Below are 25630 nucleotides of genomic sequence, written 5' to 3' on the forward strand. Positions count from 1 at the left end.
TATGACGCTGCGCCTCTCGCACGCAAATAATCAGGAAAGTTGCGGGTGAAATTGGAACGAGATGAGTTTCAAATGTCAAAATATCTGGTGGGCGAGGTAAGGACATCATTCTTGGTAAAATAATGATAATAATACTAATAACTAATCCCTTTTTATGTAATTATTTATGTTATTATTAGTAACAGTAATTGTAGTTTTTTTATTAATAAAATGTTTTATTAATAAAATATATTTATGCGTACAAATGAATAAATTATTTTATTATTGCTATTATTATTGCTATTATTATTATTATTATTATTATTATTATTATTATTAGTTGTTGTTGTTATAATTATTAAATAATAATAATAACAATAATAATAATAATAATAATAATAAACTGTATTAATTAATTCCTGATTACCACTCTACCTTTTCCTCTCTGCTCAGTTATAGCGGGTTAGCTGGACGGTATCGCAGCATGTCGGGGCTAAGCGGGAACGGTAAGCTGCGGCAGTGGCTGATCGAGCAGGTGGACGGGGGGAAATATCCGGGGCTGGTGTGGGAGGACAGCGACAAGACCGTGTTCCGCATCCCGTGGAAGCACGCGGGCAAGCAGGACTACAACAGGGACGAGGACGCTGCGCTCTTTAAGGTGAGTCATATGCAGGAAATGCAGGAAATGTGGAGAAATGATGAGGAACGAGTCAGGTGAAAGTATCCTGATCGCCCTGTGTGCTCTCTGGTCCCGTCCCCTGCAGGCCTGGGCGCTGTTTAAGGGAAAATACCGCGAGGGCATCGACAAGCCTGACCCCCCCACGTGGAAAACGCGCCTGCGCTGCGCGCTCAACAAGAGCAACGACTTCGAGGAGCTGGTGGAGAGAAGCCAGTTGGACACATCAGACCCGTACAAAGTTTATCGGGTGATTCCAGAGGGCACTAAGAGAGGTTGGTCGGCTCCTTTTGTTTGAATTTCTATCGTGGTAGCATTACATTTAAAAAATATTTTTAATCCAGTTTCTCTTCCTGTCTTTTTTTTCTTCAGTTTTTTAGTCCTTGGCGGACGCGCGAGCGCACATTAGCGCGTTAGCTTTCGTGCACGCTTTTCGTGCTTTTGTTTCTCTGGCTGTGTAGATTGGTTGTAAGCTTTTTATTCGAATTCGAATTTTCCGTTCCACCTTAAAATAGTACAGCAGTAGTTACATTCTGGCGCTTGACAATGACCAGCATGTTAACTGCTGCACCTTTTCAGGTGGAAAGCCGGCCATTCTACCCTGTAATCTTATAGTTGTATCTGAATCCCTTTCACCACGTAAATCGCTTCTCCTCCCTGTTGTTGTATCTCAGGGTCAAAGTCCTATGAGAGCGCTTCCACTCTCACAAGCCCTCACAGCTACCCAGCGTACCCACCATACACCCCTCTGCAAAGTCAGGTAAATTCCACTTCACGCACCACTTCTCTGTTCCCGCTCAATAAGCTTAGTCTTAGACTACAAATTCCTTTCCAGAGAAAATCTCCATTCAGAAGGCTCTTTAGTTCATGACTAGGTTTAATCCCTGTCTAAGAAACTGACCCATACCAGTCTGATGCGGAGTGTGTTTTTGGCACAGGTGTGTAACTTCCTGTCTCCAGCTGAGAGAGGCTGGAGAGACATCCTGCCAGAGCAGACTCACGTTTCGGACATCCATTCTTCTTACAACCAAAACTCATACGCTCCACACTGGGACAATGGTACTGACTCTATATGTGCTTATGTGCATGTGCAAGCATTTTCCTAGCGTTAATTTAATGAACGTCATCATATCATGTCTTTTCATGAGAAAAAAATATAATTTTTTAATGCTAAATTTTAATGTTAATTGGTGTAAAGAGTTTTTTATTGCATGTAACTTTGAACCATTTATTATGTAATCTGCACATAATGTAAATGTGAAGTTTTTTGTCTCACATTGACAGTCTGTGTTTATGAAAATTTTTGGTGTTGTGTTGGTGTAGGTTACCAAATCAGTGGCTCCTTTTACAGCTGCAGTGCCTTTGACCCTCCTCCACTCCCCTTTAACTTAGACTCAAGCTTACGATCAGCAGAGGCTCTGGCTTTCTCAGGTACTCACACATGGGCTAGGTTTCCGTCCATTTATTTTAATGCTATTTCTGACATATTGAATAATAAAAAAAGACTTGATGCGAAAATGTAATCAAATCACCAGAATGTGCATAAACGTCTGGACACTGGCCTGAGTGGAATACATTTTTGCCCAGCTGTAGCTACAAAACATGGCAGATGGAAGCATTGTCCAGTGCACAGATAAGGGAGTTAAATGTACGCTATCAAAGAAACAAAACATAATGGTGACATTAAATGATAAAAAGATATCAGATGCCTGACACTTATTTATGGACATTATGAACCTCCATACTTGCATAATTTAAAATATAACCATAAAATGAAACAACACAGCACTGAGAATCTGCTCAGCATTTAAGATTAGACTCACTCACTGTCAGAAGTGATTTTATTAATGTGGCAGAGCATTGTTGTGTCGCTGTACTAAAAACCTGTTTAAAGCTAAAAGGCAAAACAACTTGAAACAGTTGGTCAGTCTGCAGTTTTAAGCAAGTATGCTAGATAGCATAATAGCTAGTCCAGCTCAAGTCGAAGTAAGGTCAAAAGGAATGTGATCTGGAGCTTACTAATACTATATGTAAAATGATGTACATTCTAATCCCTCTGCCTGTGTTAGACCCCAGGCTACAGGTATGTGTGTTCAGTGGAGATTCTCTGGTCAGAGACGTGACCGTATTCAGTGTGGAGGGCTGCAGACTGGCTCCCTATGAGGAGAACCAGGCCTACGGAGGCCCAGCAGGGCCAGAACTGGTGCCGCTTCCACATTGTGAGGGCAGTGAGCTGGAGCGTGGTGTTTTGATCTGGATGGCTCCAGAAGGCCTGTGTGCCCGTCGTCTTTGCAACGCCAGGGTCTACTGGGAGGGAGCACACGCCCCCTACACTGACAAGCCCAACAAACTGGAAAGAGACCACACCAGCAAGCTTCTGGACACTCAGCTATTCATCGCAGGTTAGCACAATCACAAAAACATCTTTTAAAGGGCATATATAATGAAAAATAAAATTTTAAGAGTTTGATGTAATTATTTTTAAAGGTTCAAAATGTACCGTTCAATCAGCACTGCGTATAGCTACACTGCAAAAAGCTTTACATGCGACTTCCCATTCAGCCTACAGCAGCTTAAATAGCACAATTCATAGAAAACTTTTTTTTTTAATGTAAGTTTGATGTTCATAAACTTTCAAATCTTTTCATTCACCCATAGTCCATACATTCCACATATAGAAAAGCTTATTTTCAATTATTTATGTGTTCAGCTCCGACCATTCATCCTGGGGTTATAAGGAGTGCTTCAGTGTGAATTGCTTTTTGAATAAGAGGCTATACAAGGCAACCTATCAAAACAGAGGCCATTTACATATATTAATCTTAAAGCCACAGTAACAAAAACAGCCTTTTAAAGAGAGGTTGGAAAATGGCCATGTTAAAATGAGTTATGACTGTTTTGGTACATAAACCCACACAAATGTTATAAAAAAAAGTAGGCCTTTTTAGGAGCATTAAAGAGTGATGTTACTGCTTATTTTCTGTCACTGCGGAGTTCAGTCCAAACCTTAGAGTTTATTATGTGTATTTCAGCTTGTGAAATACATTATAAGTGGACAGATAAACATTATAAGTGGACTTAAAAGAGCCAAAAAATGCAGGTTTTTGCATTTTACACAAAATTGACGCAAGGGACAGGCTGGATGCAATACATTTGTATGTTATATTTTAAGTAACAATGTTAATTGTAAAATAAATAAATATAGAAAGAGATACTAAATATAGAAAGAGACACTGTTCATTACTTCTTCTGTAATTCAGTGGAAAAAGTACTACTCATACAACAACTGACCCTCTGTCTCCCAGAAGGGTGATGGAGTACTGTTAGGTGATATGCAAACGTAGCTTGGACTTTCCAGAGCGCAACTGTGTCCCCTGCTCTGCTGCTCAGGTGGCAGTCCCCAGATTCCAGCAGTGTGCAGATGAGAGAAAAAGAGGAAGAATGGCCTCTCGCATTCATGACCATTCTCATTCTCTCTCTCTTTCAGAGCTACAGGCCTGTTATTTGCAGGCGCGTCCTTTGCCCCGATTCCAGGTGCTGTTGTTTTTTGAGGAGTGCCACAATACCCAGAGGAGGCCCATAACAGTGCAGGTATAGCTGCTATGTAGTTGGAAATGCATAAACCAGTATTTGGAACTGAGGAACTGAATAATTATAGTACTGTTCAATGAAACTAGTGTAATTTTCCAGTGTTAAAATACCAAGATTTCTAAGCATTTTAGCAATCCTATTACATGTTTAGTTATATGAAAAATGTACATGATTTTCTCCTTACCCCACATGTGATTGATCAGCCAAGACATGTTTGGTGTCTACATTTTGCTTCTTTTTTATATCAAAACTGAAGTTGTTAGGCTAATGGTAACAAACACTAAAAGTCAATAGCCTCCCCAAATACCCCAAATACTTTGACAAATTGTTTCCACTAATACTGCAAAAAACAACTTCATATTTGCTTCAGATTACATCGCTAAAGCTACTTGTTTTAAAAAAAACAGTTTTAGTAAAATGGCATGGATAGACCTTTTTACACATTTAAGTACACACTTACTGCTTTCCGATACCTTTCCGCTTTTAAGCTTTAGGAGGCTGGAGCTCAGGGTGTAAAAACGTCACTACAGGGGTATGTAGTGTTAGCACAGTAACACCTAAGGCAGGGGTCAGCAACATGTGGCTCCGGAGCCACATATGGATCTTTTACCGCCCCCTTGTGGCTCCACAGTAGAATTAGATTTTTTTTTTATAAAACAGTATATCCTCCTTTACAGTAAAATAATGCTTTTCAGTAAAATAAAGCTTTAATAAGCATTCAAACACAGTTTTAACAATAAATTGCTTAAATGCTGGAGTTCATGTATAACAAGAGAACTTGTAGAGAGGAGAGTTACCACTCTGTATTTCTGTCTTTTGGGTTTTTCGAACACTAGAGGGTGCTCCTGAGCAAGTCCAAAATGACTGGGTTGAGATTGAGTATTTCAGCAAAATCATAGTTTATAAATGCTTAAACATTTTACTAGGAAAGAATACATTCATTTCCTGAACATAGAACAGCAAAAAACATTTTAACACCACTGTTATACTTGTGAGTGTTTTTGAACTCAAGTTGTAGGAGTTTAAAACAGTGCCTTATGAGTGTTCATCGTGTCAGTGAGTGCGAACAGCCAATGAGCTGCTCTGCTAGCAGAACTCAGTAGCAGTAATACTAGTGTCCTGCTGCCAAAAGCCCATGTGCTGTAGAAACTAAGAAAAATACAGGTAAGTTTTCTTTGCTTTTTTTGTGAAATACAAGCTTCTACTTTCTAAAATTTAAGGCAAGTTCTGGGCAAGTGATTAGAAACTATTTTAACTGTTTATTTTTAGCCATTTAGCTCTATTCACCCCATTTATTGAGAACTTGCTCGCGGGCACCCGCTGGAATTCTTCAGTCCTGTTTCTGATATAACGGGGGAAATAGGAAGAGGCTAGGCTCCTCATTAACTATCTCTGGTATAACTGCTAATGCACCAACCTTTAACCCTGAAGATTCTAAACTAAAGAAGCAAAATCTGCACACCAAACATTTTGGCTGATCAACTGCATTTAGGGTAAGCAGAAAATCAAATAAACTTGATTTTTTGCAAAACTATTTCTTTTAATGTGATAACTTGTGATACGACTGAAACACGCATTGCCTGAATTAGAGAAACACTGTGCTAACATGACTATTAGTAGCAACTTTTTTTCTCTCCCCACGCAGGTGGAACCATTATTTGCTCGCCAACTGCTCCTCCTCTGCCAGCAAAGCAGCACAAATCACATGAGGGCTCACGAGCTTACACCACTGTTCTGGGACCAGCTGCCTCCCCAGCAGCTGGACTACCCCTCCAACAGCCCCCATCAGTCCCATGGCAACACTGTGCAGGACTGGCCTCTCTCCACCCAGTCTGTAGAGCAGGGTACACTCAAGAGGGAGAGTGACCTGACTGAATACAGGAGCAGACTTGTTTCATAGAACTAGAATACATAAGATTTTTTTAAAGTTTGTACTAGAAAGAATGTTTTTATTTACTTCCATCTGCTGATATTAGACATTTTTCAGCTCTCTTATTACTTTATTACTCATATCAGCTTTATAACGTTTCTGTTTCCTGAAGCTTAGCAACAGCAACTCAGCAGTTGGCAACGTTATTCTTTCTTGTTCATTATAAACAACCCAAACAAGGTGATTTGAGGATGCAAGCAAACAGCAGTGACAAAAGTCTGAATAAATTAAATCTAACTGCTGTTGTAATGTTCTGCCAAGGCTCATGGAGTCAACTGAGAAAATGCAAAAATGTTTTCAGTCTTTGTGGAAATCTGTGTTCAGACTAGCATTAACATAGGTCTACATATATCAATCAGTTTGTTTGTTGACACTTTGTTTTTCCTTAACAGTTTAAGCATTATTCTGGAATTATACCATCAACAAGACCAAAAAATAAAATTCAAACAACAAATAAATGAGTGTCATTACGCTTTATTTCTTTATTTAATTCACTCCAACATAGCAACAATAAATAGAACATTCAATGGTGATAACTACATAGAACTGGACATCAATAAGTTTTGGATTCAAAGAGCTTAACAGAAACAAACACTCTTTGGAACATTTAAAGTGAAATGTTTTGTAGACAATTTTTCCCCTATACATGGGGCATTTAAACATACAGAGGGCTGTTTAACATGAGCCAGTGGGTAGTTAGTGTGCACGCTGCTGTCTTGTAATGAAATGAAATGACCAAGCACAATGAGTAAACTGAAGGTTAGTCGAAGGTAATGGAGGACTCAAGACACCGATAGGCTAGCTAACCACAAAAAGACACATAGGACTGTAGTGATAGGACCCAATCATGAACCACGTGACAAAGACTGTCCCTTTACAAATCTGTTTCTCTCCCCATTTTCAACTTCACTTTGGCTCCCTCTTGCAAACCTGGCAAAATCAAGTGATACAGGCTCAACGACACTTCATTTCAACATGTTAGCTTCTATTTGCAATTTTACATGGTCAAAAGAAGTAACAGTATAACATTCACACGTGCCAATGCAATGGTGCTTCTTACATTTAAATGTAATATTTCATAGCCAGAAATAAGCAAATCTGTTTGAGCAAAGGGCATGTCATAGGATAAGTTCTTAACTAAAAATGCTAACAAAGCTAACCATTTGGGCTTCAACATACACTGTTTGTTAATCGTTATCAAGATACTGGCACTCCACTGCGAAATGCAAATGAGCTTATCAATCACAGTGTTTTATTGTGTAGAGTAGGGTGTTCAGAAGAGTCAAGGCATTTACATGATCCATCAAAACGATGATTTTGGTCAAACATTGCCGGCCAATCTTCAACTATATGCAATCACAACAGGTAGTAATTGGTTTATGGTCCATATTGTGCAGCCCTTCTACCCATGGATGAAAACTAGTTAGCATTATAGAATAGTGCCAGCTGGCCACTGTTAGCTTTCAATCCTCATCATCAGCAAGGCTAGCATTTTTCTATTTAACACCTCTTTGACACCTTCCCAGAAATGGTTTTGCTATTTGTGTATGAAATCTATATGTGAAAGCTCTCTAACACTACCAGTGAAATAGGGAGCAATGCTAACAGTGACACAATATAATACTGACATTACTTCCAGTAAGTGCTTTCACACTCTCTCAATGTTGACCAAACAAATCACAAAAACATACAAAACCAAAAGTGACAGTTCTCACATATAGGGATTATGTTCAACATTCCATTAAAAAAGAAAAGATTTAATTTCAAAACATAAAAAACACAAACAATAAAATAAATTTACATGAAAACTACATGAAACACTTTGGTCAAAGACAATGGTTTTCTTGCTTCCCTTTTCTCAAATGGAATCTTTCATATGGACAGCATCCTTACTAGTCACCTTCAGTCAAGCCACTCTGTCTTCAGAGCCAAAAAAAACAAAACAAAAACAAAACAAAACAAAACAAAACAAAACAAAAAAAACAACAAAAAACCAAAACACAACATTTCCTGCTTCACTGGCCTCAATTCCCTTCTGTAAACAGCATCATCCCTGCTTGGCTAACCCACAAGATTTTACAAATGAATTTTTGCACAAAATTTCAACTCGTTCCTAAAGTAATGCAACATGACACATATAGCCTCTGCTGTCACAGCCTTCTAAGCAGTGGTTATATTTTTGCAGAGCATTTGTGTACACTATTGCATGCTGGGACAGGTGAGGGTGGTGTGCGACATTAAGGCAGTCTGAGTGAGGCACAGACAGAAGCCTGCTTCTCTCTTACCATTCCCTTAAGTCTAAACAAGCTCAGACCAACACAGCAGCTTAGGCCAGGCTTAAATGTATAAAGCAGTCAAATACAGCCTGGTTTAACCCACAGTAAAAACATCTGATTACCAACTGGTAAACTTGTACAATTAACAGTTATTACATCAAAATTAGTGCCCACCTGGAACAGTGTAAATCCAAACAGCCACCTATATTGAGATAAAATCGTTACATAGAGCATGTTTTGACTTGTTATATTACATGCCATGAGCTGAATGCAAGTGTTTGTGTATTTCTCACAGTATGTGGATGTACTGGTATATCCATGTATGTGTTTGCGTATACGTGCAGACAAGCTCACTCAAAGGCCCAGACCTCCAGGTTTTGGATAGTAAAGTCCTGTTGTGATGACAGCGGTTGGTTGTTGAAGGTAGAGCATTTGGAAGTTGTGCCATGATACAGGTCAGCGTCTAGCCACAGACCAAGGTGACCCCTAGCAAGACACAATGGAGGTTAAATAGCTCAGAGTTTATTAATTAATTAATAAATTGGACCAAGTTACCAACTTTACCAACCTAATATGAATTTAAACTTACCCTCCACCTCCTATCTGCAGAGAGTCCAAGTTTCCTTTCACAAAGTAGGAGTTCTCTCCAGTCCAGCAAAACATCTTTCAAAAATAAATAGACATTAGTACTCCTAAGTGATCAGTCATTAAGTTATGATGGGCATTAATGAAAAGTAATGTCATTGGCGCACTGCATTTGATTTTCTCACTGCAAAGACACAGTAAAAGGAAGGTAGTTCTACCTAGTTAGTGTACTGGAATTAAAAAAGTGAGCCTTACAAATTATTTTTGTATAAACTTGTTCGAAAGGCAGTTTTTGAATTTAAATGTTCAATCACTGTGCATTACATTACATAAAGCTGATTACCACAAAGCTAACTAGGTGAAAAAGACCAATCAGATAAATTGAAAAACTGCAAATAGAAGTTGATGTACAAAGGAATACTTTTCAGAAGACGTCACGCTGCTGTAGAGGCAACAAGAAGCTATAACATAAACACACCTTAATTTCAGGGCTGAAAGTGTAGAGGAAGGTCTCCCCTGTGCCGTAATAGTGCTCACTAACTCTGAACGGGTGAGTGGAAAAAGCTCCAAAAACCTGCAGCAAGAATACAAACAAAACAAATAGCAACAGCATTAGGTTTCACTGTAACTTGCCACCAGTTCAACTGTATTACCTGTGTCTACTCAACAGAACACATATAGTTGTGTATCTGGTCTTATCATGCAATAGAAGCTATGTCTCAGTTATTTTGTGTCTACGTTTATACCTGGTTGTCCATGTCTTTGATGACCAGCAGCACAGGGCAGTCCACCTCCCCTAGATTTCTGTACAGAGTTTTCAGGCTGGTTCCATGCACCACCGTGCTGTAGGCCAATCGCCAGGGATAGCCCTGAACCCGGGCCGGAAGCCGAGCAGCCAGCTTTAGAGGTCAACACAACATCATATAAATATGAGCAAACGAGTCCCATTTGGCTATTTTTGAGAGACATCATACTTCATGGTTCAGCAGATTATTTTACTAAGCAATGATCTTATGCGGCTGGTTAGGCCTAAACCTAACCATAAGCATACATCTAGCTGCGATCCTACCAAAAACACCCATTCTCTATGCTATATAAATACTATGTTCTTGTGTGTTAAACTAGAGTTGTAACTAAACCAGTCCCACTAGGATCTTGCAGCTTTTTTGTGAGTGTTACAGGCTAAAATGGTTGATTTTGCAGTACCTTTTCTTGATATTTGAGGCAGCATTTGCACTCTCCTTTTGTGTATGGGATCTTTTCAGTTCGTTTTACTTTTTTTTTTGGGGTGGGAGTTGGCAGTGACGAAGTTTGCAATAAAACTGTAAATATTTGTGATGGCTTTAAGACCGATATGTAAAAATGTTTTCAGAGTAATTCATACTGATCAGAGAAGTATTTAGGAAAATAAAGTGCTCTCAATCTTATTGGTGTAGGACTTCTAGTTGCACTGTGGAATTCTATGAAAAAACTATGAAAGATGTAAAAGTAATTAGCACAACATTTTTTCCATTAAAAATAAAAAAATTTTCATAAAAAATGAATAAGAAATATTTAGATAATAGATTATAATCACCTCTCAACCTACCGCAAACAAACAGTTTGCATGTATCATGGCATTTTGCACAAACGAATTACGCTTATAATAATTTTGAAAGACCTTATATGTTTAATGTAGACAAACAAAGACACAGCCTTTCCAGTATTGCAAGACCACTGAATGAATACCAAAGTTTTCATAGCCCTACTCTAAACAGCCACAGAAAAAAAAATGTAATAAAAAAAATAAATGTTAGGCAATCACTTTTTCCACAAGTGCAGAGTAGGTGCTAGTAATAATACTGTATTAGCTAGTAAGGCAGCTAACAACCAACAAACACCCAAAATGGCATACAGCTAGAATCTCATGCTCTTATCAAGTTTAAGTGCGATTAGAGTTACACAGACACAGCACAATGGTTCAGGTAAAGTCAGTTTTCCTAAGCATCAAATTCCAATCTGTTTGAGAAGTGTTCTTTTTTCCCCCCTACTGTGACTACTGCTGCAAGAACTGAGCTACAGCTCCCCCTACAGTACCTTAACACCAATAACACCCATAAGATTCAGAAGTCTAAATTCATATCCATTCACCTCCCAGTTTCGTAGTACTGGGTCACTGAAGGAGTTATCAATCATGAGTCCCTGTCAACTAAACCACTGCGTTACATACTTAATAAAAGAATAATAAACTGAAATTCTAAAATGTATTGACAGCAGTGTAAGCTGAAGTCTACAAGTGCTTCTTTAAAACCTTTTCGATGTGTGTGTCCTCAAGTAGTGTGCTGGGGTCCATCAGGATAGGCAGCAAGTCCAGAGGCTCCTCATCCTCAAAGCTGCCAAAGCTCTGCCTCCTCTTTGCTTCATTGATTGTGATAATCTGAGGGAACATTTAAATGACATGTAATATCCAACAAAAAAAGGGGAACCAATAACACCCATATGATGCAGAAGTCACATCCATTCACCTCCCAGCTTCGTGGTACTGGGTCACTGAAGAAGTTATCTATCATATTAAGCTCATCTTTCTCTACAACCACGAAGCCCTGCTCCTGTGCATCTTTTCCATATGCATCAGGAGACCACTGGATGAAGAATGAGTAAAGGTGGTCCACTCTAAAAAAATCAGAACAGCTCAGTTAAAAGACATTCAAATTTGAAAGACAAAGTAAATAATCACACATATACACAAACACAAAAATTTACCTTTCCTGTGGTACTGCAAACCAGTACTCTGGTTGCTTTCCCCTGCCTCCAAATGGGTGGGCAGGACTAGAGGTCCGACCAACAGCAAAAGATTTCCTCATGGGTTTCCCCACTCTGAAGCAGAGAAACATGGGTGGATTCTTGCTCTTCTCCTCTGTGGAAAGTAGCATGTCTGCCAAGAGGACACATGTTTGATTTAAAAAGTGATGCTACACGTTTTAAAATAAGCCATTTTAAATTGAAGTAAATTTTTTTTTCTGATGTCTGACATGGAACAGACAAAATAACCACAATTTTAAAAATTCTATCAAAAGCTGTGAATAGAAAGGGTTTTAGTCAACATTTCATATGCACCAAATCCAGCTAAACTGGCCTAACTGTGCTCTCTATGGAATGAAACATGCAGCTGTCAATGTTCTGACAATATATGCACAACATACTCAAGGAAAACACACTGTGACATGACAATTTATCACGGTAACAATAAATATCAACATATTGCCCCGCACAGACAGCATCTAAAAGTAAGCCATCACACTCAGACTATTCAAATATGACATCACAAAATGTGTGTGTGCACGCTATTTCAGGATAGATTTGTTACAGGATTGGATCGAATTCATAATTCTTTTTCCTCTGACATCCAATCCAGAATTTTCTGATGACATCTGCCTATTGGTACCATCTGTAATTTTTATCTGTCTTTACTTTTGTTATAAAAGGCATCAACCATTAAAATCAAAGAACAACATCAAGTCAGTCTCACAAACTATTTTCTACTCATGGAGACATTATCAGAGAAAGAGACTGAAGACTTCACTTATTGAAATACAGGTGGGATCGCTTGTAAAGCTCAAGATATTGCTTGTATAACAGGACATTGTGCATTAATTATTAATTAAAGAAAAAAACCCCCACAAAAACAAAACAAACAAAAAAATGCTTTTAAAGCGTTAAAAAGCACCCTCCCCGCCCTTGTGAAGATACGCTACAAAAGAACCAAGAAAAAAAAATAAATAAAAAAAATAAAAAAATGTATGATTTGAGCCAACAACCATAGATATTATTGTCTGTTATTTAAAAAAAATCAAATGAAATTACTGCCTAGGGGCTTTGGCAAAACTACTGCCAAGTGGACAAACTTAACCATAAGGACTTCGACCATATCCAATTGAGAAAGACCAGACTGTGACTAATTACAGAGGGAGAGAAAAAAATCCCCTTAATCAAATTACCTGTGACTAGAAGGCAATGTTTTCAGTGTCATGCAAGTGTCTCTGACTGTGTTTGTTTTTCCTGTGAGTGTCAGTCTGTGCCGAGTGAAGAGAGCTCTGGCTGTTCTATACATCTCCTACTATCTCGTTTATAACAGTTTCTGGCAGTAAAAGCTATAATTTGTATTTTATCAAATATAGTTGGTGAGAAGCATCGTAACATTCAGTGGCCTTTTCATGAGCTGCTTACCTTCGATTGGTCCCTGCATCCTTTTCAGCAGCCATGACTTCATCTCTGCTTCATTTGTTTGTCTTTCTTTCTCCCTCTCTGACAGCTCTTGCTCTGAGTTTGGTCCCTTGATTGTCTCCTTGTCCTCTTCATGGCGTGGTCCAGAAGAACTACAATTCTCTTCAGCGATATTGCCAGGGCTTACCAATCCCATGTGGTCCCCAGCTGCTACTTCCATCTGAGAAGATTCAAGAGTAGGAATCTGCATCCCAGTCTTTTTTGTATCTTTCACCTCATCTGATGTAGTAATTATGTGTCCATTTTCATTAAGCTCTGTTCCACCATGCAGTGTGCTGGGTTTGTTCCCATCTGTCTCCACATTTTCATCCGTGGAACGATTATGAAGTCCTTCGTCCTCCTCCTCCTCCTCTTCTTGGTCTTTGTCACATGACCTCACAGCCTTCACCGTTTCATCTGAGGGGGGCCATATTACCACCTTTGCCTCCTCAGAGTCACTCACCTCCTGCAATGATGCCCCCTCCAGGCTGAGGCAAGTGATGTTGGCAGTTTTCTGCTTGTTGTGAGACATCTCTGCACTTCCGTTCTCTGTTCCAGAGTCATTCTGCACAAGCTCCAGTTCAGTAAATCCTTCGTCCGATGGCGACTTGTCGGCAGGGTGGCATTCTGCTGTCTCTGAAACTGTCGTCTCAATGTCGTCTAATACGATTGGACGGTTAGGTTGCCCAAGGGCCTCGTAGCGGCTGAATGGGTTCAGGTCATGTTCGGATGGAAGCTCCACCCATTCACCTGGCCTGTATAATGGACACATTTCCTGAGGCATGTCGCTACCGTGGAAACAGTTGTCATCATGTGAAGGTGATAGGGAACATTAAAGAGAGAAAAAAACCAAAACAAGAGAACTTAAAAATGAAGGACAAACTCAGGAAAACCAAATTGCAAACTTAGGAAAACTAAAGCAAAATGTAATAAACTTAGGAAAAAATAAAGTAAAACTAATGACAAAGATGTAAACAACATAAATTAATAAGAAAAAAGAATAAATTGATATACTAAAATAAAATAAAAAAAAAAACATAAAAGAACCACAATATGTAGTAAAATGCATGTGTAGTCGTAATTATTAAAAGAGGTTATAGCAAGGAAAAGGGGGGAATGGAAATATGAATAAATGAAACAGAGGAGACTGACAGTAATATGCTTGGCAAAGTGACCAAAGCCTACTGCATAGTACATAATTATCCGCTAAATATTGCTTGACATTATAAACACTGCAGTACATGAAACAGGCAGAATGGATGAAGGAAGCTAGAACAGTCAGAGAAGCAGTTGCTGCTTACGATGGCAATGCGTCTTTGAGCTTCATGCGGGACACGTCGTCATACAGAGCCACAGAGAGCACCTCTTCCATGGGGCAGATGAGTCCGTACTCCTCACATCCATGCTCAATGACCAGAGGATCCGACTTGTGTGGGTCAAACATGATGTTGTTGGGCGTCACAATCATCACACCACCCACTACTCCCTGTAAAACGAGCAAGAAAGCAGTGAAATTTCTAGTTCAAATCCCAGCTCCACTATGTTAGTTGAGATTTTGAATAATCAAAATAAAGCAAAGCAAATACAGTTAGGATTTACAGCAGGGCTGCATAAGGAGGGTCATGTTTGAGGAACATCAGCAAAGGCTTCATATCATCCAAGATCAGGCCACTGCAGTTTACTAGATGAGGTCACAGAAAGCTATTCAAGTTATGGCTGGAGATTATTTGAAGACACAACTGACCCTCTTATGCTGTCTGCTTGGATTAAGTATAACTATCTAATTTTTAAAACCTTGAGTCTGGCTTCTCACCATGCCATCAGTGAAGTACTTGCAGCTCATCTTGAGGAATTTGACAGTAGCAGGACTCTCGTCCTCTGAGGGTGGAGAGAGTTCCCGATGCCGCTGTGTCCCAGATCTGCAGCTAGATTTGCCATTCTACATAACATACAGCAAGAATGCTGATTACTAATAAATTTTGAAGAAGATTAAAGAAGATGATGTAAAAATGGCAAATGCCTGCTGGCAAAGTATTCAACAGCAAACAAAGTAAATTAAGATAACATGCCCTGCATAAATGCTTCTGAAGAACTAAGCTCTTATACCTGTAAATCTTTCTGCGATGCCGTTTTGTTGACTGAATCAGAGGAAGTGTTGTCTGAGGAGCCAGTTTCTGACTGGCCTACATCAGGAACAAAGAGTTTCTGTACAAAAAAAAATAAAAAATTCATGGAAGAGATCTGATCACCATATCAGGTCTGTCACCATATGGAGGAACTGAGATGCCAAAAAACCAGTATCACAGTAATCGTAATCTGAATGTGAAGGATAGTCAGAAAGAATGAATGAGTGTGACCCAGCATCTGTGTTTGTATTTTTGTCATAAGGCTATAATGCTTATGCTATGACCTTGCAACATTGGGAATTTTGAAGAAAGGACAGAGATACAGCAAGAGGTAAAGTGCCAAGAGTCTTTTGTAAATCCAGGACTTGCACAGAAAACTCACCTGACCAGGGACCACACTGCGAGAGAAGAGGCGGTTCAGCTGCACAAGTTTATTTGGGGTGATGTTAAACTTTAGTGCAATACCGTTCAAGGTGTCATTAGGGCCCACCTGTAGACACACATTTTTATAGAAAATATTAACAAAAAATGTTGTTAAGCTAATCATTAGTCAGGCTTGTTTGGAAATAACAGTGTTTGGATTTCAAGATGGCAATCAGGAATCAGAGCAATGCTTGAAAAGCAAAGTGAGGCTAAAGTACGAAGTAGCTAAGAAGATGACTTAGTGGACTATTAACCTTGAGCTGTTGCCTAATTTTACAATAAATAAGGATTACAAGGACTGATGCAAATGTTGCTGAAAGGCTACAGCAACTGATTGAAGGCAACATTATTCAGTGCAGGCAGAATTCGTCTTCCTGGGATGAAGCACAAATACCTGAATAGGAGTTTTTATTGTTGGCATACTGGCGTCTCGTGTACCCATGCATCCATTTTACATTTTACATTTACAGCATTTAGCAGACGCTCTTATCCAGAGCAACTTACAAAAAGTGCTTTGTCTATCCAGAGAAAGTATCTTTGCTAGTTACAATAGGTTAGAGAGAAAGCTAGTCCTGAGCATCTATGCCTTATACGTATCGCTTTGTAATGAAAATAGCAGTGTTTTTTTTTTTTAACTGACTTCGCTTTCTCTATGCTCGGTCTGTACAATCTGATTCTGGAAGTATCCCACCGCAGTCTGAACATCAGTCCCTCTTATTTTGGCTCCTTCTCTGTTTTTTCCTCTCAAACATGTTTTTCTGAAATGTAAACATGTTGCTTGGAATGGAATAAAACATAGTTACATAAACAAATAATTCTAAAAACAGACAGCTTTCCTGTCTTGGTAAAGAACATGTCCATGTCCAAAACAAAAAAGAATATTTACTTACTGTGTACTCTATCGTGCCTGGAGGCTTTCTCTTCTCTTTCTTCGCCTGGCCATTGGATTTGCATTCACTTTCTGAAGAAAAAAAAAAAAGAAGAGCAGCCAGCATTAACAAATAAGCCCTGTTAAAATGGTTCAAACGAACATACACCCATATTTTAGTAAACTTCAGGGTTTAATGAGGCACAGGGACATACAGGCTAAACGAAATTACCTACTACAAATTATTTATTTATTTATTTATTTTTAAATATATCACATTAAGGTTCCACATAACATTTCTTTTACAATCTTTGGCCTTTTTCCTTTTCTAACAGCTGCTGCAATAATCTGCTTTGGCCAGGAAAAAAAATTGTATTTTCTACTATGGATAATAATGGTCATGGAGCATTAAAACAACATGTAAGCATGGAGAGCACTTCAATATTATTCATATGCATGATTTCCTACAAGTCATAACACTACTAACCTGAACATAAGGCATGTTAAGCTTGTCTAGCTTGCCTGAGTTGAAATGTAAACAACTGTCTCTTTTGCTTTTCAAGTTTTTTGGTTTTCCCCATAACGTGCAAGACAAAAGGAATTTACATGCATGATACGTTACTGTTTTTTTTTAATTCAAGTGAAACAGGAAGTGAAAGGAGGCCAAAACAAGATTATTGTAAACATGTAGACCTATATGCTTGGTTAAAACACTGTATTATAATTAAACAACTGTTTACCACCTATTCATTTTAAGCAATTACTTGTGTTTAATTTAAACAGCTTATTTCCTTTAAAAGGTGCTGATTAGGTGTGGATCTAATTGCAACAGGTCAGGCATAAACACTAAACAACTTCTTTAGTCTATGGCTTTTTACAGGTTCAAGCAAATGCAGGCAGACACATCAACATAGCCCTAATTGTCTGTTTCCAAACCATAAGCGTTTTAATGGCAGTCATTCAGTAATATTACTGTAATTTCTGGCTAGCTCAGCCCCAGATCATGTTTTGTGTACAGAGGCCTGCTGTGGTGCAGTTCAATAAGCTGTGTGATAAGCTTCTGCAGCTGTGTGCAAACACAAACACTCCATGCATGCAAAGACAGAAGGACATGGCCATGACTTAAATAAAAAGGAGATATCAAACCACTTTGCACTGATGACAATGGGGAAATCAACATAATAAAAAACAAAGTTGAAGTGCAACTACAGGACCTATTACAAGGCATGTAATAATGTCTAATGATACGTACTGAGATCCCCTCACAGTTTTAAAGGCAAAGCTATCAAATATTATTATGCTAGCTATATTATTCTAGCTAGTATCTCAACTACTAGAACACCGTGGCAGATGATGCTTTCTGAGAGCACAGATGGCGATGATGAATGGCATAATCTAGTACTCAAATTATTGTGTAAAACTTTGTATTACTTGTCATATTAGAATCTAATGTTATTTTATATTTGATAGTAGTGGATGAATATAGATTTAAATATTATAAACTTGACACCAAAAAGTATTTTAGATGCTTTAGTCCGCATTTTTGGAATATTTTTTGCATAATAAGAAATTATAAAATGATAAATTATTTTATTCTAGTTCTAAATAATGTAATTAACTACACAGAATTATTGTGTGCCTTTTTAAACATTTTAACCCTGTAAAAGCACACAGGACTGGTATATTAGTATAGCTAGTATATTAGTATAGCTGCTAAATTACACACAAAAGCTACTAAATGCCTCACTGGTAACATTTAACTTGGCAAATAAAAATCAACCAGCAGAGAAATCTATATTTACTATTTATTTACAATACAATTTCCCAATAATGATGGCAAAAGTCCATAAAAACCACCAAGTTCAAGAACACTTTTTGAGCAAGTATTCATTCAAAGACTATTTTAAGCATGAGTCAATGTCTGTCATGTGCATTACAGTGTACCAGCATTTTATTACAATACCCAGTCCCTTTGAGAGCTCCACAAATTGACATGTACAGAAGGTTTTGAGGAGGATGAACTTACATTAGTAAAAGCTTCAAGTATAGTAAATGCATGACAATTTTCACATGCAAAAAAGCACCTGCGAGACTAATTGACTCCCAGTGCAGCCTGGCATCCAGACAGGACCCAAATTTATGTTGTTAATGCCTGTTGTCCAATAAACAATGATCTTTGCTCCACTAAAATAGCATGTATCTGAATCTTAACTCTCACTAAAGTCCAGCTTCAACAGGGTTTTATTGGGTTGAGCTTCCACTGGCTTCAACAAACACACACAAAGAGCATGCTGTCTATTAGATACAGCTCAGGTTAAATAAACAGCCAATGTCAAAATGCAACGCTACAATAAATCTCACATTTTTTTATACACTACAATACTGAATAACAGTATGAATAACAAGCAACACAGATGCATCATTAACCATTTTACTGCTCTGTTATGAGGACGTTTTAAGGGAAAACTTACTTTCCTTAAAAGTAGTCTTAAAGCAACCACATGCTAGAAATTAGATCTGGGTGCCTGGGTGCTACTACCCCGAGCCCAGATTCTCAAAGCTTCATGAAGGTTAGTAACAACAGCAACCTAGAACCGCTCTGTGACCGGCTAGCGACTTTCCCCATGCTTCATTCTCAAACGAAGTTTGGGATGTCCTAAGGTATTTGTGGCATACCCCTAAAATCAGTGGCATGTCCACTGCTTTGATGTCTACCAATGACAGGCCGTGTTCTAATATGCATACAGCCAATGGGTGGTCAGCAAGGAAACCCACATGGTACGTCACTGCCAACAGCCCAGTGTAAATATAAGTTCTCGCCATTATTTATTTTTCTCATTTACTTATGTTTTATATATGCATATGTGCACAACACTAATGCCTGATTGTTTGTTACTGCACATACATGCATACACAAACTGGAAAAATTATGAGAACTTTGATGGGGTATGGTTCAAGCATAATGAGACAAGTGTTATGGACCAGTTTACTTTATTGTATATTATTGTTTATTTTACACCGTAGTATGAGAATGTATGCTGTTATCTTAAACATCAAGTATGTTAAATTAGGATTTGAGCTAAACTGCAGGGTAATCTAGATCCTATGGAGTAACAGCATAGGCATAATATTGCAAATCTGTCACAGTTCGGTTATGCAACTTCCTGTACGAACAGCACTCGATCCTTCACCTGCTAACACAGTCATTATTGCCTGTTCAGGAGTTTTTGAGGGTTTATGTTTGTGTTATATATACGTATGAATGTGTGTGTGTGTGTGTGTGTGTGTGTGACTATGGAAGATTTCCTACAATGGTGTAATGATCTAGATGACATTTCCTCATTTCCCAGTCGTTAATGTGGCCCAAAGTAACATGGCACCTATCTCTGAAGAGCTTAGAAACATCAGCTGACACAGGAAATGATACTGTGCCACCTCTGTCCACTGCTCCAGTTATCAAATAGTTTATACAAATGAAGTCGACTGGTTGCCACCATAGTTCTGCTTCATATCACTCCTGGAATTTCCATGAGAAGCTCGCCCGCAGTTATCTGCAGCATAAATGTCTTACCTGAACCTTCACTCAGAGTCCTCTCAGTTTTGCTGCACTTCTCTCCTTCTAGGTTCTTCTCCTGAAGCTGTTCAGTGGGGGCGGGTGCGCAGATGATTGGTCCCTTTGACTCTGGATCTGAATGGTTCTCCTCAGTCACAGCTTTCTCCGATTGGCTCTGTTTCAGTTGTCGCCTCTTCTTCAGCCTGAGAGTCGCACAATGACATGACAATGTGCATCACTTTAAACTTCAGCTTAAATAGGAATAGTGAGCTTTCCAATGATGTGCTGTTCTGCTTCAGCCAAGGCAGTTTACACTGACCACAGAAACACAGTTCCTCTTTCCACAAAATATTTCACATCATCCTTATTATACTTATTATGGCAAAAGTGGGAGTTTCTCTCCACTTTATTGACAGACCTCTAAGAGAAGCAAAGCTGAAGCACAGGGAGCCAATATGGCTGAGCCTGGCTCTAATTGCACTGCAGTTCAGCTCACAGATGGATTTATGCCAGCGAAGAAATCAGATGAAGAGTTGGAAAATAAGATGAGTCAGAAAATTGGATAAATAAATAATGGACATTTTGTATCACATGTATGGGAATGCAAACAGTGATGAAGTGGAGAGCAAGGAAGGGAGAAACAGAAAGGAGGGGTGCAATGAGCTCTCTAATGGAGTGAGAGGGATGTCAATCGATAAAGCTGGAGACAGAGCAACAGTCACTGCACTGACTGCTCTCAAACAACAATGCACCAACGCACATCTGCTAAAGATTTCAGTACAGTCAGTGGCAAAACATTACACAGCTGAGGTAGTCTAGCAGGGAAATTCCTGTGTGTGGAATGCACTAATCAAAAGCACCTGCTGGCTCTGAACACAATGAGTAGAAGCAAGCCAAATACTAATATTCAATATCACTTATCACAATGCTAAAAAGCCTAGTTTAGCCAAGGCTACAGGCTGATCTCAAATCAAATGGATGATGTCAAATGTCCAATAAGTTCAGTCCAGGACTGCACAGTGTATCATATGTTAATCATTATCATGACAATACTGATATCGCAATATGCAATACGCCTCTAACTCATCACTCAACGTTATACCGTGCGTCATGAAGTCTGATCACTCTGACATGTTGTAAATATACCAGAAGCTATACTGCAATCGGAAATATGCAGTAATATAACTGAAATATTATGCCAGTTAACCCTAACCAGAACACTGAACTATGGCCTTTATCTCCCCCTGTAGACTAGGGATGCAACAATAGATTGGGCCCACGGTTCAATATGCATCATGATTTTTTTGGGCCACAGTAACTGTACTATTTTGGTAATGTTATATTTCTAAAACAATGAACTCTAATTTGCCTATAGACAAATAAAACTTTCCATTTTAAAAATGGCGGCAGGACTGACTAGACCCGTTTTCTGTCTTTTGTGTATGAAGTCAACATTAAAATTGTAAAGGTCACTGCACACCATACGAGCCGCGTCAAGTAGCGTAGCGTCACGTAGCAGAGTGCTGCTAGAGAATGCTGGCAGGGGAGCCCATAAAACTAGGTTCATTTTTACACTCTACTCGTATAAAATGAACAAAATAAAGCATTCACGAAATAAAGCATTTATCACTTATCATGCTCGGCGTCTGTTTACTACCTCATTTGCTACACCCATTTACTACCTTTATACACTGGTCGTTTTCGAGCTGAAAGATAGGAGCTGAAAAAGGCTGGGATAGTAACTTTAGCTGAGGTAAGTTAGCATTAGCATTTGTCTGTTTACCTAAAAGACTGGCTGCCGGAGTCACTAGCACCGCTGCATGTTGATGCCAGTGTGCATACTTTCATTAAAAACAAAGGTTTCAAATTTTTGGACGCACGAAGTGACGCAACACGTCCACTAGCTCAGAGAATATTTGTTTAAGTTCCTTTGCCCTTTCCCAGTATTTGCATATAAAGTGCTGATAGGTTCCAGAGATGTTCTGTGGATTTAAACATACAATGTTTGTGTAGTCTGCGGCACAATAAGTAAGTAAATTACAGGAAAATAACATTCTTCATTTAAGAATAGTTATCTAGGTAAAGTTTTTAATCTATTATTAATTTTTAAATATCACAATATTTAAATCACAGAAACCTGTAGAGATGCAAGAAGATATCGGAATCACATCAGTATTCAAATATTTGCTTTAAAATATTATCGGCATTGGACAGATGTTTCGTGTTGTACTTAAGAAGAGCAGAATGCTTAGGAAATGCTGAGCTGCTGTGCTAAAATGTCTGCATTTTGTTCATTTTACTGCATTTGTAACCCTATACAAATAAGTGTTACATTTCTCTGTAATGGTAGTCCAGGAGCATCTCATCCCAATGTCCACATTTTACAGATGTATATGTATCAGCATTGGCAGATATGTAGAATGGATATTGGCTTTGGCCCACAATTCCCATATCAGAGCAGCCCTAAAAATGTAAAGCATCAACCATATTGTTTAGTCTTAGTTCAGTCTTTATCTTGATTCAACTATCCTTAAGTATATGCCTATGCACTGAAGGAACATAATATCATCACTTTAAAAGGCAAATGGATCTTTTAACCAAAAAAAGTATAATTTGACCCTGGCCAACAAATGCAAAAGACAATTAGAGAGGTTATAGACCAAGACAGATGCCTATGTACTCTATGTTAATAAGCACTTTTTTAGCATTATTCTCAAGCTTCCACTCTAGAACCCACAAATACAGTTTCTGCAAGCCTTCTAGAAATATCTACAATGTCTTCTGCATACACATCCACATGCCAGAAGTATTGTTCTCGAAAATGTTCATTACCCATATAAGGCACAAGGATGTTAGGCAGTGCAGAATGAAAGAAGAACACTCACACACTCCCTCAAGACACACAGGCCACACAATCATCTCACCAGTCGAATGTACTGTGTTCAGTGGAGCTTTTAAACCTCAAAAACAGACCGATGAGCTGGGGAACTCCCACTGCAGAACTACTGGCACTGCTTTTGCCAGCACTGTGACAGGCACTGCTGATTATGTCTTTGCCTGAAGTCCCACTGCTCTGGTTGTTGTTGTCACAGCTGCTGCTGCCCTCATAGCTGCTGCCGGTCTGATGTCCAAACATGACTCCGCTTCCCCTCTCCTGCACTTCGATTAGCTGGGTGTGGACGTACCACAGCCAGCTTGCACAAGAGAGATGGGAAAGAGCGAGCAAGCGCATGACAGGGAGAGAGAGCAAGCAAGCTACAGCAAGCATGAGTGAAAGTTTTCCAATGAAGACTTGGCAGCCCATGTTAGCTGTGTACCTGATAACACATTGAACGGTGTGGCTATTTTTTTCCCCTTCAAAAAAAAGGAAAAATCCACAAGTAGAACAACACTCCTATGAAATCATAGGTAACTATGTAAAGAATGAGGCTTTCATAAGAAGAGAGACTTGGTGACATTTACATCATACACAAATCATATCTGCATGAGACGAAGCTGTAAAACCTGAGCCAGCAAACGAAAAAAACAAGTGTAAAACTAAGTCAGATGTTTGATCAAGGAAAAAGGCAGGTAGCTCGGCTTCTTCTACATTTACCTGACCCACTTTCAAATTTTCCCTGTCTCCCAATAAAGAATCCATGTCAGCCTATTATGACTATTATGCTTGGCATACAATACAGTACATCAAAAAAAGAATGCATCATGCTAAAGAACAGCTCATGTGACAAGATTCCACCACAGTCAGTTTGCTTAAAGACTTGTCAAAGGCCCTTAAAGTATACAATCTAATTCCAATATCCTGGTTCTGCATGACAATGCTATTACTCTATAATCACTCCACAACAATATTTTATGCCGAAGCACTGTTTACTGTGACTGAAACCATTTCACATATTAAGCACACTGTTAAATTCTGCGTTTTTTTGCTTATTATTTGCCTGAACCTTTGTCCATTTCTCTCACAGCCTTTTATTTCGGTTAATGTACCTGGCAAAATAGCCAGGCCTCTTCTCCTTTTTCTCCATTGTGGTGGGCAAAAGGTGTCAAGACACACGCAGGCAGGCAGGAAACTCCAGGTTCCTGGTTCAGAAGAAGTCCTGACCCCTTTCCTACAAAAAGAAAACGTGCACGAGATAAATATCATCTCCAGGCAGTACATGGGTCAGTGGCTCATGCAAAGTTTGTTACAACAAGCAGCTTAGGGGTAATACGGATCTTAAACATTATTACAGTTCGCACCCCCTCAAACCTTAGCAGACCAATTAGGACATGTAGCTATGTATGTGGAAAAGCTAGCTACAGAATCTCGTTTGAACGACAATTTAGACAAAGGGCTTGGATTGCTTGTTTTAATGAACACCTCCGCAGCATCCTCTTTATAATCACATTACAGACCATTCTGTTGACTAGCTACGAAAAATGTTCGATTAGCCCAGCCAAAAGCCAGCAAAACGTAAACAATCGTGTTAACGTCATATCTACTATCATGATAATTGCCCATGTTCACAAAAGACTACAATGTTAAAAGCTAACCTAACTGTTAGCTGATGTTCACAAGAAAGCTAGATATCTTGGTTTTCATCAAACCCACGTTAACGTTAGCTTAATAGACAATGGCTTTAGGTTAGCTGCTAGGCAGCCAAGAATTAAACAACACACTCACTATGTTCATGGAAATTAATGCAAAAGAGAAATCTAGAAAGTGCGTTCCTCGTTGACCTGTTCCTTAGCTTGCTATGCTAGCTAGTTAACGGTTGTCGTTTTAATAAACATCAACAATGACAAACTCACCTATAAAGCTACATCTTGTAGTGTCATACTACCATCATCATCAGCAGCAACGACAGCACTTTTACCCGAAGCCCGTCAGACGTTGGCTGGCTGGTTAGCGATGTCTTTTATTTCCGTTGGTTTAGCACCACCCGTCGTCGCTATTCGTAGTTTTTCGTGGCGCCAGAAGGATGTTTCTGCAAAAACGGTCTGGAATAAAGTCCACACAATATTTAACCAGATGCTACAGTGTTAGCACGCCGTCAGTAGCTGGTTTATATAATAGCTAACCCATAGCCAGGTGTAACGCAGTCAAGCACCGTAGCGGGCAGTGTAGGTTTGCCAACAACGTTTATTTATACGCGCATTTGCTGATAGGCCCGATTATTCATGCTCCACCTCTCACGTTGACGTTCCGTACACATATTGTACACCAGCTAAGCAAATCTCATTACGTAATGTCAATGCAAAGAGGAGTCTGTTTTTTAATTTTGTCCAAAAGAACATTGTGTTTTGGAGTTTTCTCCATTTTGCTAGAACACATTTAACAAAACACCCATGCATAATGATAATGTGAAACAGTTTGACAACAATTTCCTACATCTTTACTT

The 25630-nt window shown here is 38.9% G+C and overlaps 2 protein-coding genes across 3 annotated transcripts; one reads left to right on the forward strand and one right to left on the reverse strand.

Annotated features, from left to right (window-relative positions):
- The first annotated feature begins 463 nt into the window (after positions 1 to 463).
- On the forward strand, positions 464 to 6634 carry irf4l (interferon regulatory factor 4 like). The gene is made up of 8 exons (XM_036582286.1): positions 464 to 637; positions 744 to 930; positions 1330 to 1415; positions 1594 to 1714; positions 1979 to 2086; positions 2725 to 3057; positions 4143 to 4246; positions 5892 to 6634. The coding sequence occupies exons 1-8, from the start codon at positions 464 to 466 to the stop codon at positions 6144 to 6146; spliced, it is 1368 nt and encodes a 455-aa protein (XP_036438179.1). The 3' UTR covers positions 6147 to 6634.
- LOC118815878 (nuclear receptor coactivator 7) lies at positions 6635 to 25627 on the reverse strand. 2 transcript variants are annotated; one of them, XM_036582285.1, is made up of 16 exons: positions 25041 to 25627; positions 24237 to 24358; positions 20268 to 20452; positions 16719 to 16789; positions 15788 to 15895; positions 15386 to 15484; positions 15093 to 15218; positions 14581 to 14765; positions 13244 to 14034; positions 11780 to 11951; positions 11542 to 11689; positions 11328 to 11453; positions 9784 to 9936; positions 9516 to 9611; positions 9042 to 9115; positions 6635 to 8938 (listed from the first exon to the last, which is right to left on the reverse strand). In XM_036582285.1, the coding sequence occupies exons 2-16, from the start codon at positions 24272 to 24274 to the stop codon at positions 8803 to 8805; spliced, it is 2508 nt and encodes an 835-aa protein (XP_036438178.1). In that variant the 5' UTR covers positions 24275 to 24358; positions 25041 to 25627; the 3' UTR covers positions 6635 to 8802. The 2 variants fall into 2 exon arrangements, with proteins under 2 accessions (XP_036438178.1, XP_036438177.1); XM_036582284.1 differs by having other exon boundaries at positions 13244 to 14067; positions 25041 to 25626.
- Positions 25628 to 25630: the final 3 nt, after the last annotated feature.

Source organism: Colossoma macropomum, unplaced genomic scaffold (genome assembly GCF_904425465.1).
Source record: "Colossoma macropomum unplaced genomic scaffold, Colossoma_macropomum, whole genome shotgun sequence".
NCBI lineage: Eukaryota > Metazoa > Chordata > Actinopteri > Characiformes > Serrasalmidae > Colossoma > Colossoma macropomum.

Coding starts and splice junctions, on each gene's coding strand:
- irf4l (XM_036582286.1), top strand. CDS start 464: ATGTCGGGGCTAAGCGGGAACGGTAAGCTGCGGCAGTGGCTGATCGAG. Junction 2,087..2,724: donor AGAGGCTCTGGCTTTCTCAG/GTACTCACACAT, acceptor TGCCTGTGTTAG/ACCCCAGGCTACAGGTATGT. Junction 4,247..5,891: donor GGAGGCCCATAACAGTGCAG/GTATAGCTGCTA, acceptor CTCCCCACGCAG/GTGGAACCATTATTTGCTCG.
- LOC118815878 (XM_036582284.1), bottom strand. CDS start 24,274: ATGGAGAAAAAGGAGAAGAGGCCTGGCTATTTTGCCAG. Junction 14,766..15,092: donor AGTACTTCACTGATGGCATG/GTGAGAAGCCAG, acceptor CTCGTTTTACAG/GGAGTAGTGGGTGGTGTGAT. Junction 9,116..9,515: donor CTTTCAGCCCTGAAATTAAG/GTGTGTTTATGT, acceptor TATTTTTGAAAG/ATGTTTTGCTGGACTGGAGA.